Source organism: Berghia stephanieae, chromosome 7 (assembly GCF_034508935.2).
Source record: "Berghia stephanieae isolate SIO BIC M18660-M18661 chromosome 7, UCSD_Bste_1.3, whole genome shotgun sequence".
Classification (NCBI taxonomy): domain Eukaryota; kingdom Metazoa; phylum Mollusca; class Gastropoda; order Nudibranchia; family Aeolidiidae; genus Berghia; species Berghia stephanieae.
The window spans coordinates 35,865,862-35,879,568 of record NC_088366.1 but is presented as its reverse complement, the minus strand read 5'-3'; the positions used below and the strand labels follow the sequence as shown (position 1 = coordinate 35,879,568).

The following is a 13,707-nucleotide window of genomic DNA, read 5'->3' as shown; positions in this document are numbered from 1 at the left end:
CTCAGCCTAGGACTCCAACAAGAGAAAGGACGAAACAAAGTAATATCAATCCAACACAAAGAGAGAAAACAAGTGGGAAAACAGATGTAGGTGTATAGAGGACACAGGAGTAAGTGGCCTCCCTGCTCACTATGATAGGTCAGGAACCCCACCCAGGGAGACAGCTGTGATTCCACGAAGACTCCATCAGCCCAGTGTAGGGTTGGTGACCAGTATTCCCCCTCCCTAAAGGGTATTCCACAAACTGCAAGTTCAGATGAAAAAAATAATGACAAGAATATGAAATGAAATACAAGAAAAGTACATTTATTATAAGCATTAAAATTTTGCAAGACGTTAAGTATACATGTGATGCATCTTGACGATTGAGATTTAAATGCATTGCATACCACTCACTCATTACATATATCCATAGGGAGCAAAAAAAAATACATTAATACAAGTACAATGTAGCATAATTACCAGTTGACAAAAACGTTTCTTCCTTCGAAAAATAATCAAATTCAGTCTGAAGATGTCAGCTTCATTTTCTTTCTTTAAAACATATTTCTCTGCAATTCACATTTCATTCGTTGGATCATTTCTTCTAAAAATTATGTCTATTACCACGAGTAGGGGAAATAATTAACGTTTTTTTTTTTTGGTTGTTTTTTTTGTTTTTTTTTGTTTTTAATGAAGTTACAGCATAAGCGGGTTCAAATAGGATTTATATTAAATTCCAAGGAAAAATAGGCTATGCTCATTGAGACGTGTACTGAGAGAAAGTGAGTGAGTGAGAGAAATGAGAGAGGCAGAGAACGGAGTGGAGCAAGGGAGAAAAGAAAGAGAGACAGAGGAGTGTTATGGTGACCACAGCAAAATGCAAATAAAAAGAATTCACTTCAACAACAAAAATAATTAGTGGTCATGAGACAGATCTTGACTACAAATGCCTCCAATACGACACCAACAAAAGTGGTAATGGTAATTGTCGTCAGAGTAGCAATAAGTAAACAAAAAAAAGAAGTGATAATTATGATCATGATAATAATAATAATACCTAATAATAATAATGATGATCATGATGATGATGAAAAGAATAATAATAATAATAATGATGATGATGATGATGATAATAATAATAATAATAATAAAATAATAATAATAATAATAATAATAATAATAATAATAATAATAATAATAATAATAATAATAATAATAATAATAATAATAATAATAATAATAATAATAACAATAATAATAATAAAGGAATGATGATAATGACGACAACAAATACTATGAACTTATTGAAACTTTGGACATGACAGTGTTAAAATGACTGACCTGATAGGTGTGCTATGCACTATCACCATGCAATGGCATTTAATGTACAGATTTGAAACTTCCTATATACGATAACATTATAATTATAGTGAATTTTTTTTCCTTTCTTTGATATCTTATGTATACTTTTAATAATCAGGAAAAAAGAAATTTTCTTAAGGCCCGAAATGAATTGCTTTGGCTGTTAACTACTTAAATTAAAATTTATAGAGTTTCATTCGGGCTTGAAATCATAAACTTAAATGAGCAGCCGATGAGAAAAAAAAAAGATAATTTGTTTTCTTTTTCTCATATTATGATATTGCACCAAACCATCATTTCATGTTTTTTAAAAACATCTGAACTAAAGCTACTCTATCAAATGGCTAACAAAAGATTTTTTACAGTAAAACTTAATAGGTTTTATATCTTTGAAAGTCATGAACACATTTTATGAGATTCGTAGCTAAAACCGATACGTTATCGTCATTTGTGCCCACCCTCCTTGTAAAAAAAAAACACATACAAAAAACAAACAAACAAAAAAAATTAAAAAAAAAAAAACAAAAAACACACACACACACAAAAAGACCCCAACAAAACAGCAAAAATGCCTAAATTAAAAAACAAACAAACAAACAAAACACTTATCCATCAAATTAATAGGTAACTTTGGATATCAAACGCCATCTCAAGATAAATTCATTACTAAATTTATGGCTTTCACTTCGAAAAAAACAAACAAAACAAAAACAAGAGAACAACAACCAAGAACAAATTAAATATGATCTCCAAGAAAAACAATCTTATCCATTTCCAAATCCTAAGACAGAGACGAGTTTAACATTATCACTTAGAGGTAAGTGTAGATAGGATCAAATGAACACGCTCCTTTGACAGAGGAATGTTCATTTGATGTCATACTTTTCTCGCTTGATTTGATTTCCAAAAATCTTCTTCTTCTTCTTCTTCCTTTTAAGTCTGTAACTTCAGATTTTGAATATTCCACAGACCACAGTATTTTTCTTTCATTAGAGATGTGAGACTATTTCACTGTTTTAATGTCGATGGTATAAACGAGTACGTGTGCATCCACTCTTGAGTGGTAAAGTTCCCTCACTTTAAGTTTAGCAGAATATTATCGAATTATTTTAGAGGCAGTCATAACATATTCTAAAGCTATAGTATTCTTTTTCAATTGATATAAGAATCCTTCGCGTATAAATAGATATAATATATATATATTGAGAGATTTATAAATATATACAACAACATTTCTCATAAGGCCACTAATAATGCGTAGATGTTTAATGAAGTATTGGAATATTTGTATGATTATAATTATTAAACAATTAAAACAATAATGATAATAATAATATTATTACCCTTGAACTCAAACAGTGACTAGATTTTAAGGCACAAAGATAAAAGATTACAGTATCTTGGTTTTGAAATTGTCAATTGCAACATGGTCATTTTCTGTGATATTAATTTGCATCTTAGCGAAAATATATTAAAATGAATTAAAATATATAAGTTATTATTTTTTAATTGACAAGACCACAATATATGCTAGCAAAACATTTACACGCAGTACTTTCTGTTCAATATCACACAATATGTATTATTTACAATAAAATATGACAATTTTATGATCTTAAATGAACTTTAAAAAATTACATATGCAAATAAAAGAATAAAATAAATAAATTCTTACACTACAAAATGATGTCCAGTCGAGAAAGATTTTAACATTTGTACAAATTAGAAAGATTGTATTGAAATTCACAATCATCATTTTATTGACTTGAATTCAATCTTTGCTGAATACCAGCCCAGAATGTGGTTTTGTTAAAAGGTAAATGAAATATTACACAAAAACTTTGAATTTAAAAGACTGAATAAATATACATCATGTTAATGCTAAAAGCATTACAATTGGGTCATTAAAAAAGGATGGTTGAAAGGTAAACTATAACTATAACCAATTTATTTTTTTTTTAAATAGTGAGACAATCAGTTTCTGAAAAACTGATAAAAGGGAGTGAGGAGGCAAAACAATTTTTAAAAAGCAGTGAGATAAAAATTGTCAAAATTATAAAGTTTCACAAGCTTAAAATAGGCTCAGAAATTTTAGGAAACTTTTAAAATCATTCCTATTCAGGCAGGCGTTTTGCTTGACCTATTGTTTTTGTATATGTAGTGCCTTAGAGCACTTTGTGGATTCAGCGCACTGTACAAATGACTTATGACATTACATACATTACAAGGGCGCTTGCACTTTATTCATGAATAAAAGGTTCTGTATGCCTTTTATATTAGTCACAATTTTTTCCCTATATGTCCATGCTAGCTGCCATGATCCAAACAATCAACTTATATGGTCAGCTACAAGAGGATAATTATACTGATATTTGCTACTACAACAAACACATACATATCCCTGGTTTTTGCCATTCTCTGATAAATATCAACTCTATTCACATTTATTTCTGAAAACTGTAACTGAAATTTCAGATGCCACATTATATTAAGGAGAATGGTAGGTGTGACCTTAGAAATCCTCAAAAATGACTGGGAAACATGACTGACTTGCATTGGCCTTCAAGAATATTAATGAATAAAACAGATCTTGTCAGTCATAAAATGGTTTTAAGTCTGGATGAATGTATATGGTCAGCTGAAACAAAGAATAATGGCTGGCGCTCACTTCATGAGCAAATACATTTTACAAAGCAACAACGATAACAACAACAACAACAAAACAACAAGAAATAATGAAAAAAAAATCCATTCATTTAGACTGACAGAATGCGTGATTTCTGCATTACACTAAATACACCGTAAGTAATTTAAAAGTTTAAACATTTGATTTTTAAAGTTGTCAGAACTTCTGTAAGAAAAATCCTCAATTTCTTAAAGTAAATTTTTAAAATCACTTCTCATTGAAATTTCGATGCGACAAACACATCACATGATATTCTCTGAAATCATTCGAAAAAGATCCCCAAGTTTCACACTACACACATATATTCTAAAAATCCTCAAGGTATTAAATTTTCCTATGTAACTTTTTCTCACTTCTTGTACAACACAGGTGCCAAAACTTCATTACAAATCAAAAGAGGTTATTTCACATAAATCGTGTAACTATACAGTTACCTTTATCCTTAGAATAAAATAATATCTGTTAACGGAGATCAATTCAGAATTGCAACATATGAGAAAGAAGCACTATGTCAAATAACAAGTAAATAGTATCAATAACAGTGTCAATGAGAACTAGTTGGTGAAAACAATAGATATTCACAACCCAGTCACAATGTAAAGAATGCGACTGTTAAATTGAAAAGTATCTGCGTACAATAGACCAGCAAGGCACCATTGGTAAATAGGCTTTCGTCAATATGATAATCATTATAAACATGCGTATATATGCTTAATTTTTCCTGTTATTGTTTTTTGTTTGCGGTACTTTATAATTGGAATGTTAATGTAAAAATCACATTTAAAATGGCAATAAATATAAGTTTAAACACAAGTTACATATCTGTTTAGAAACATTTACATAGAACGACAACAGAATTGGTTCCTTTTAACAGAGGCACTTTTTTTTGAAGTTTTGATAGATTTTCTTTCGAAATGGATAATGTCTTTCAAATAAAAATTAAAATCCCCCCCCCCCTTTCCAAAAAACAAAACAAAACAAAACTTTCCAGATATTCCGTAATAAAGTTCAGAGCTCTAAAACTATAGAAGTAAAATGATGCTTGTGACACACATGGGCCACTTATGCACCAGAAAAAAGCACCAGAAAAAGTAAGATCATAGGGTAAGATAAAAGGGAAAAGAATTGAACAGTAGCAAGATGTATCTTTGTATTTTAGTCTCTGATAAAAATCACTGCCTCACCTCGACCTGTGACGAATATGAAAATATGAATCAACATTCATAATATATCGACACAGACATAAGATTGAGAGATGATTTACAAGGGATAAAACATCTCTCATGTGATGATGATCTAGGATTTTCTTCAACCTTTTGTGTTCAAAAGTAGTAAGCCCATCAGGTTAGTAAGTGACCCAGAGTGTTTGTCCCAATGTGTATTCCACAAGAGATGATCACGGCCATTTTAATTCAAATTTGGCCGAGATGAAGCAAAAGATTAAATCAACTAAAATAAAATACAGGAAAAACTTTTTCATCTCAGTAAAGGACAGTTAAAGAGGGTATAACTTGCCTCAGTGTGTGAAGTATGTAGTTGTATGTAAAACTGCAAAGTTTGTGTTTATTTTACCAGAGGCGTAAAACAGTAACTGTAATCCTTAGCTAAAAGAAAAAACGGTGGAATGGTTAATATGGAATGTCAGATAAAAGGGGGAACAAACAATACATGCAAAGTGATATGACTTAAGCCTTTGCTTTTTATGCAAATAGCATGCAATAAATAAATCAATAAAGTTTAATGATATAATTAAAATATCAAAAGAATTCATATCAAGCAATTCATAAAATTGCACACAACTATCTCTCATAAAATAGGAATAAAGTATCGACTTGATATCAGTATTTACAAATCTTTTTTCTGTATCACTACAAACGAAAACATTGCACTTAAGACCTCTAGTTGTGTTGCAATCTGGTGCTAATTAAGATAAGATTCCCGTCTTATCACTGCTGATTGCAAGGAGACCGTAGTAAGTAGATTGTGTTGTCAATTAAAACAAAATATTAGGTATACTATTGAAAGATCCTGTTCATCTATCGTTATGGTGCAGCTCTTAATAATTGGTGACTCCCCACATCTATCTGGTGTATGGTGGGGTGAAGTGAACATTGAATCCATATTCAAAAATATGAAAATTGGATTAAATACATTTACAAATGATTTAACAAGGGGAAGAGATATAAATATATATTGCAATCCTCAGTTTCAACCTTGAATTCACTATTTGGCATCTGCTTACTCCAGACATAATACCAGATGACAGTGGTAGGTCACAAATGTTGCGTATTATTATTTTCTTTGAAAGTGAAAGGAAACTTTATCAAAAAGAAAGAAAAAGGTCCTTACCTCTAAAGAATTGAATCACGGTGTGGATAGTTATTGCCTTTGATGATAATAAAATGCAAATCTTATTTTCCTTGTATGTATGATGACATCTTAAAATAAATTGAATTGGATGATTCTAGGCGCTTATAATAAGCTTGTGTAGAAATATAGAAATAAAAAAGGCACATTTTATATGTTGAAACAACAAAAACGTTAATGGCAGCAGTAAAAAATCTGGTGTATTATAGAGAAAATATCAGCTTTAAGATAGGAAGACATTTAATTGTTAGAAAATAGCATTAGCTGTACAATTATTGGAAAAGAGCATTCCAGGATGGCAAAGTGACTTCATTATTGCAGTCACTTATTAATAAACATAATTCCTTTCTGTTTGTAAATGCAACAATCTTATTTGTTGCCATAATTAAATTTATCTTCTAGTTGGATTAAATTTAAAATATAATTCAATTGAACGTGAATTTGTATGCTGTATCACGACCTTCATCATTGTATTTCTTGTAATGTTCAAAAGTACCATTTTACCATTTCTGATGGAGGATTCCATAATTCTAGTTCTAAAAACATTACAAAGTCCACCATAGTTAACTTTGATGCAATAAGAAGAGAGGAAAACAGAACATAAACGATCACTACAGCACATGTGTTGCATAATCCTAAGGCACATAATTAGTTGTAAATCCGAAGGCATACGGTGTCTTGCATAAACCTAAGGTACATACTGTGTTGCATAATTCTAAGCCAAAAATGTGTTGCATAATCCAAAACGTATCATTTAAAACTCAACATCTAACACACTGAGCATTAATTTCCATAAATGCATTAAAGCATACACAATATATGCTTACAATTTCTTATGAACACTATCCATTTACTTTGGAAAACATAGAAGGGTTTTATTGTCTTACGATGACAATACATTAAGAACTTTGGAATGAAATTTCCATTGAAAAGCCTCTAACATGAAGCAAAATTGAGAAATTAATTCCTCACATACAATGCGTAAATGCTTATATATACAATATCAAAGATTTCATTTCAACAAAATGAAAAAAAAACAACAAAAAAACACTCATACAGAAATGACAATAAGTTCACCATGCTTAAGCCATTACAATTCATTTTGCTTTTTTTACCATTTGGAATGTTGAAAAGACTTTTAAACAGATAGTCTCTGAAATAAAAGAATAATTCTGTTCAAATTGCAACAAAAATTGCATGACCTTTCTTGACAACATTCTAATTTCACAAATCAAAGATTATCATCCTATTTTCCAAAAATAAACAAACAAAAAAAACCCCCCAAAAAATTCAGTATGCATCACATGAAAGGCTACAGAGGTTTTTGACAATTTACTTTAAATTATCCTATATGCATAGATATTGATAACTGACAACACGAGCTCAATCTGATTTGGAGATTATTCAAGCCATGAATAGTTCAATAAATCTGTTTCCAAGATGGCGGCGATTCTTTTCTACAATGGCCCGCTCAGCCTCCAAACGTGAAGAGAATGTGATGAGAGCATCGCCATTTGGCTTTCCTTCCAGATTGGTTTGGATGGTGACAACTTCGGGTGTTACCTGTGAAAAAGAATGATAGATTATAATGATTTCACTTTTATTGAGGTTTAGTTTCAATAAAAGAATTTAAATAATAGTTTTTTTTAAACCTAAAAAAACAAGAAGGTTGTTTTTTTTTGTTTTTTTTTTTTAAATTTTAATTTCTTCTTTTCATTTCTAAACTTTGTAAAATTAACCAAAGAGGAGATTTACAGCTATAAGCTTAACATTTTAAGTTACATCAAGTATAAATATAATCTTAATTTATTCATCATTGATCCATTAGAACATTTGTGTGCTGATTTGGCAAAACTTGCCGGATATCGTAGGAGCTAGTTTTGAGATAAGAAAGAATAAAGGTGAAAAATCATTATCGGCATGATTTTCGTTTTTTCACTTCATCGATTCAATTACCCATCCAACTACATTTTCACAAAAGGATTTTACAATTTAAAGTCTATAGATAATTTAATTCAAAGTTTTTCTGAGATATATTGGTGCGAAATACCTTTGCAACTTAAATCTGCCCTGAGGTAGAGGATTTTAATTCAGCCCAGAGAACCAAAATTTTCACCAAACCTTGACATATCATTCTTTCTGACATTTCCCACTCTTTGGAATGCAAGTCAGTGACGATGAATACAAGCTACCATTGAGTCAGTCAAATGGCTACCCATATGTATAAACAAAACTAGAAATGCAATATAAGCAATTGTCAACATTCCACTTACTTTCCTGTGTGAATTATTGTGTCATCAATAAAATCATGTGACTATTGCATTTTTCTTTTAATTTTATATCATTATTTACAATGTAAGATATCTAAAAGTCATTATCAATATCTGAAAATGAAAATAAAATCATGAACGACACAGTAACTAAGAGTACTGAGAGAGCAATCGGCTTGTGAGGATAGAGCCACACATGAACCTCTGCCGACTTAAATATCGGGTCGTGGAGTCAAGAAGGAAAAAAAAAAACAATGGGGAAATAAAGTCAAAATCTTTGGTTTGTGTTTCTGAAAGGGCTTTATTTTTTTATTTTTGAGTTTGAATGTGGTGTGCAAGTTCTGTTGTGATGATAATGTAACTGTGTTTTAAACAGATTGTTTGATCCCCCTCCCTTCAAATGTGAATAATTTCGGCCCTAATTAAAATAATTACAAAATTCAAACTGCATTTTGTCCAGAAATGATGTCCCTATTGAAATATATTAAACGGATTTAAATATTTCCGACTTCCGACGGGTTTTGCCAAAGCAGCACATATTTTATTTCATTTTCTATTTCTTTATTTCTTTCTGTATATCGAACAGATAAAAGTCAGTGAAAAACAAATCACTTGAGTCTGCATGATAAAAATTATATGTGATCTAATTTTTTAAATCCATATTATGGTTTAAGCATACATAAACATAATACATGCAATTATGAAATATTTTAAAATATAATCGTTAATAAAATTGAAAATGCAATCAAGTTTGACGTTTAAAAGAATGAAAATATTTTAAAGGACAAATCCAAATGAGAATGAGAAGTAGAAAATGATAAAAATGGAACAAAAGTGAGTGTTAGTAAAGCGAAATCGTCCAAACCAATTTAATTTTTCAAATGATGAAAACAAATCATAAATAAATTTTAAAAAGTGTAGAGATCTTTAAAAATAAAAAAAATAAAATTAGAATTGCAAATAAAAAGAAACGTATAATGAAATGAAAAGAAAATGATGAAAATCAACAAAAGTGCGAACACAATGAGAGACAAACCCAAATCAAAATGAAGATTGATACTGAACTCAAAAGACAGAACATTTTTCAGAATTTAATGAAACCAAATTGTCAAATAACTCAATATTCATCAGGCAGCTTGTAGATGTATCAAATGGTCAATTGAAAATTACATTAATTTCATCCTGGAATTATTACCCTAAAACACAGGTCCACATCCAGCATACAATTCTTAAGATACTATCCAGAGCTTCCTTGATGCAATTTTCAAAGAAAACTTTTGAAGAGTATTAAAATTTATATTTTAGAGCACTTATCTATGCACTTTAAATAAAAAAAGAATTAAGGTTTAAATCTAGTTCCAATTTTTCCTACCTCTCTCTTTATCCTCAGCTTAGAGTACGGTAATTTTATCCTTATTACGCCCAAACATAATACCTTTTGCATTTTTTTTTTTTGGTCTTGTTTTTTAAAGAAATTATTTCAGTTGTGCTTTTTTTGTTTTGTAGTGGTAAATAACATAAACACTTGACACCCTCCATTATTAAAAATTATGGTTCTGATGATCTCCTCCGCTTCTGGGAGACTCCTTCCCCCCCCCCCCCCCCCCCACACCTTCATAATAATTTAATTTATATGTGAACGAGCAGGATGAGAAGGGTCTACGTGGTTTATTCTAGCTCTTGAAAAAGACGCCTAAATTCTAAATATTTCAACTTGGGATTAATACAGTGCAGCACGAAAAGCTCAAATACACAAATCTCAAACACATGTAAGTTCTCCGTTTTAATCCCTCTATTTTCCTTGTACTGGCAACACGAAAATCTAACACTATCGGAGGCTAACACAGAAATCTTAAACAAAAAGAACCTTAACTTTTGCATTTGTTGACAAAATTATTTGGCTTACGTTTATATTGAATGGAAACAAAAACTGCCATCGCTCTCTATGTGGCCTTAAATGTATTATACTTAATGTGTAAAGTGTGCATGGACTGTGAGTGAGTGTATGTGTGTGTGTGTGTGTGGGGGGGGGGGCAGGGTTGCCATTTTGGCCCTTTTTAGGACCACATTCGAGATTTTTGGCCCTTTTCAAACACAGTTGGCCCCCCATATATCAGTTGGCCCTTTGGCCCTTTTTGGCCCCTTTTGGATAGTGATTGCCCCAAACGAACCCAACTACATAGCCTTTAGTTCAAAATGAATTTTGTTCAATTTATCCACATCAAGAAAACTGATATGTGCATGCACACATCGATATCCGTAGTATTACTGATTTGAGTGTTTGAGACATTGATCTGGCACCAAAACCCTCCTCGACCTGTCTCTACAAGTGCTGAGTGCTGATTAATTCCACGAGGCAAGGAATCTGACAACGGACGGCGATGACTTGGAGTTCGGAAATTGAGAGGGGGGTTGCATCCGGTCGGCACTTAACACCGCGCCCTCCCACTCCCCAAATGCCTTTATGATTGAAAAACAATGGAACTGCCTAGTTCGTGGAATTTGGGTACAAGTTCACAAATGAGTGTAGTAAATATGTACTGGAATTTGTAGCCAATGAACAGCAACGCCAAAGTGTGGAGGAAAGGGTGCGTCACACAAAAGAAAGATGCCTGTCCATGTTAGAGGTTGCTTGTGAGCAAGTCAAACTAAGACTTCCATCGACAAAGGATATGTTCAAAGGACTCAGTCAGCTTAGTCCAACAAAAGTCCTTAACCAAGTGGACAAACCTGCATTCAGCAGCCTACCGTTCCTTCATTTGGTTAAATCAGATTTGGTAGAGGATCAATACAGACGTCTCACTTTTATTGACTGGTCAGATGTGGAAGCCTTCAAAACCACAGGACTCCCAAGTGACACCCATAAATTTTGGTTTGGAGTTATGAAAACACCTGGATTTGAAGAGCTAGGTCAATATGTGATGAATTGCCTCATTGTTCCGAGCAGCAATGAAGTCATCGAGCGTGTCTTCTCATTGGTAACGGCCACAAAAACAAAGCCCCGCAACCGAATGGGAGCACTTTGTCTTGATGCAATAATCAGGATCAAATCTCATCTTCAGCAACGATCCAAATGCTGTAAAGATTTTGTGGCCACAAGCAAGATGATTGCACTCCATAACACAAAGGTGTTGTACACCCAATCAGATGAGAAGGATGAGGAACAGCAGGAAGAGTGCATTCAGCAATTCCTGTAGATTGGATAACGAATATTTAAGTTAAATGTAAATACTTTATTTTCTTTTCCACTTTGAATGTATTTAAACGTAAATAGAACTTTATTTCAGAATTATTCGTTCATTCATATAAGTTGTGATTAATTGGAATGACATGCCGTGAAAATATACAAAATTAGTATCATTGAGCTATGGAAACCCACAATGTCGTCGAAAAGTACAGGATCACTCAGGTCTGTGATAAGGAAAATGTGTCCCAAGTTGAAACAATGGAAGTAATCACTTCAAAATTTTGTATGGCAAAACTGTACACTTTGTGGACCAAGGCCACCCACCCACCAACCATCCTTCACCAAGAGCAGTTATGGCAACCCTTTGGCTATGTACAATCTGAGTCTGGCAACATGCATACGACCCCCCTTTGCACGTAAGCTCACTCCTCTTTATTGTTCACACATGTTTGTATGATTATCTGTATTCGGATATACATTCTGTAACGTTTAGTAAACATTTTCCGTATTTTGGCCCCAAACCGTCTCATTTGGTCCTTTTCTTGTCAAAATCTGGCCCCACGACAAAAAATCACCTGGCAACCCTGGGGGGGGGGGGGGGGGGTAGAGGGGCGATGCATCTTTTTTTCAGTGTCTGATGCATGCGACGCCTCTTATGTGTACCAGTACCACTGATGACATGAGACTGTCAAAGAAGTAATTAGGAGTGGGGAAGATTTGGGTGAGAAGAGAGGCATGAGAGAGATAAGTGGTAGGAATTAGGCACTGGATTCGTAATAATTGGACAAATTTGTTTGATTTTCAATGAGGGTGAACTCGAGAGAGTTAAAGAAAGGTGTCGCATGCTGAGTGTGTAATCACCAATGGGATATGCTGGCTGTCTTTATATCATAGTATACGTAAATGTGAACATTATTCCAACTGTTATTGAATGAAACAAGGTACACTTAACACTACATCTTATTATAATGGGACTTCACCAAAACAACTCATATTTATCCCCTCCCCCCACCCCCTCACATTCTTCTTCATATTCTTTGTAATATATCCAACACGGAAATCTCGAGAACATGGAAATCTCAGTCAAACAGGCTTGGTCCCAACATGTTTGCAAAATCGTGGCCAACCTATCCCATTTGATCAAAATCGTGATCTCCCTATAAAACTGGTCAGTTTGGCTAAGGAATCCATGATTGTGGTCTCCCCTAAAAGGTCACAAATTTTACCTTCAGTACAAAAGAGTGTTGGGAGTACAAATACGGAAAGGTGGTAGTTTTTCCTGTTTTAGTCGTACAACAAATATTCACTTCGAAAAGAGAAAATAAAATTAGTAAAGTAGAATAAAGGTGATTAAAACCTCCTTAATAGACATTTTCATTAGAAAACGGGTTCTACAATTTAAATACTGAATCAGTTTCCTTGAAGTTTACACTTGTTCTACTGCATGTTACATAACAACAATGGAAATTTGTCAGTTTAAATTTTTAAAAATTGAATGAGTTCAATGATCTACTAAGAAAATAAAATCCAAATCCTGGCCTGCATCCATTTCCTTATCTTACAACTGATATCGACATTGACAAACCACCAAAACATGTAATTTTTAAGTTTTTTAAAATAACAGATCACTTGATTTCAATTCAGTCATGGCAATGAATCACGATATCAGTTACTCTAACAATTATTAGTGTGCAATGTGTAGCAATAAGAAGAATTAATGATCAATTAAATAATTCACAAAGATGTTATTAACCTGTGTTTTAGGGCATCTTTTATCTAACCAAAAAAAAAACACAATACGAAATCATTTTGGTTTTTAATAATGTTGCCTTTTCTATTTTTTTTGGATTGCT

At 32.4% G+C, this 13,707-nt stretch overlaps 1 protein-coding gene across 6 annotated transcripts in view; it reads right to left on the bottom strand.

The window, feature by feature from the left end:
* Positions 1 to 3,290: 3,290 nt before the first annotated feature.
* LOC144977156 (epithelial splicing regulatory protein 1-like) overlaps positions 3,291 to 13,707 on the bottom strand; it is a 140,112-nt gene continuing 129,695 nt past the window's right edge. For all 6 annotated transcript variants that reach the window (XM_078922027.1, XM_078922026.1, XM_078922029.1 and 3 more), the window contains exon 15: positions 3,291 to 7,960. In XM_078922027.1, the coding sequence (XP_078778153.1) occupies positions 7,957 to 7,960 (4 nt within the window). In that variant the 3' untranslated portion in view covers positions 3,291 to 7,956. The remainder of the gene's footprint in view (positions 7,961 to 13,707) is intronic.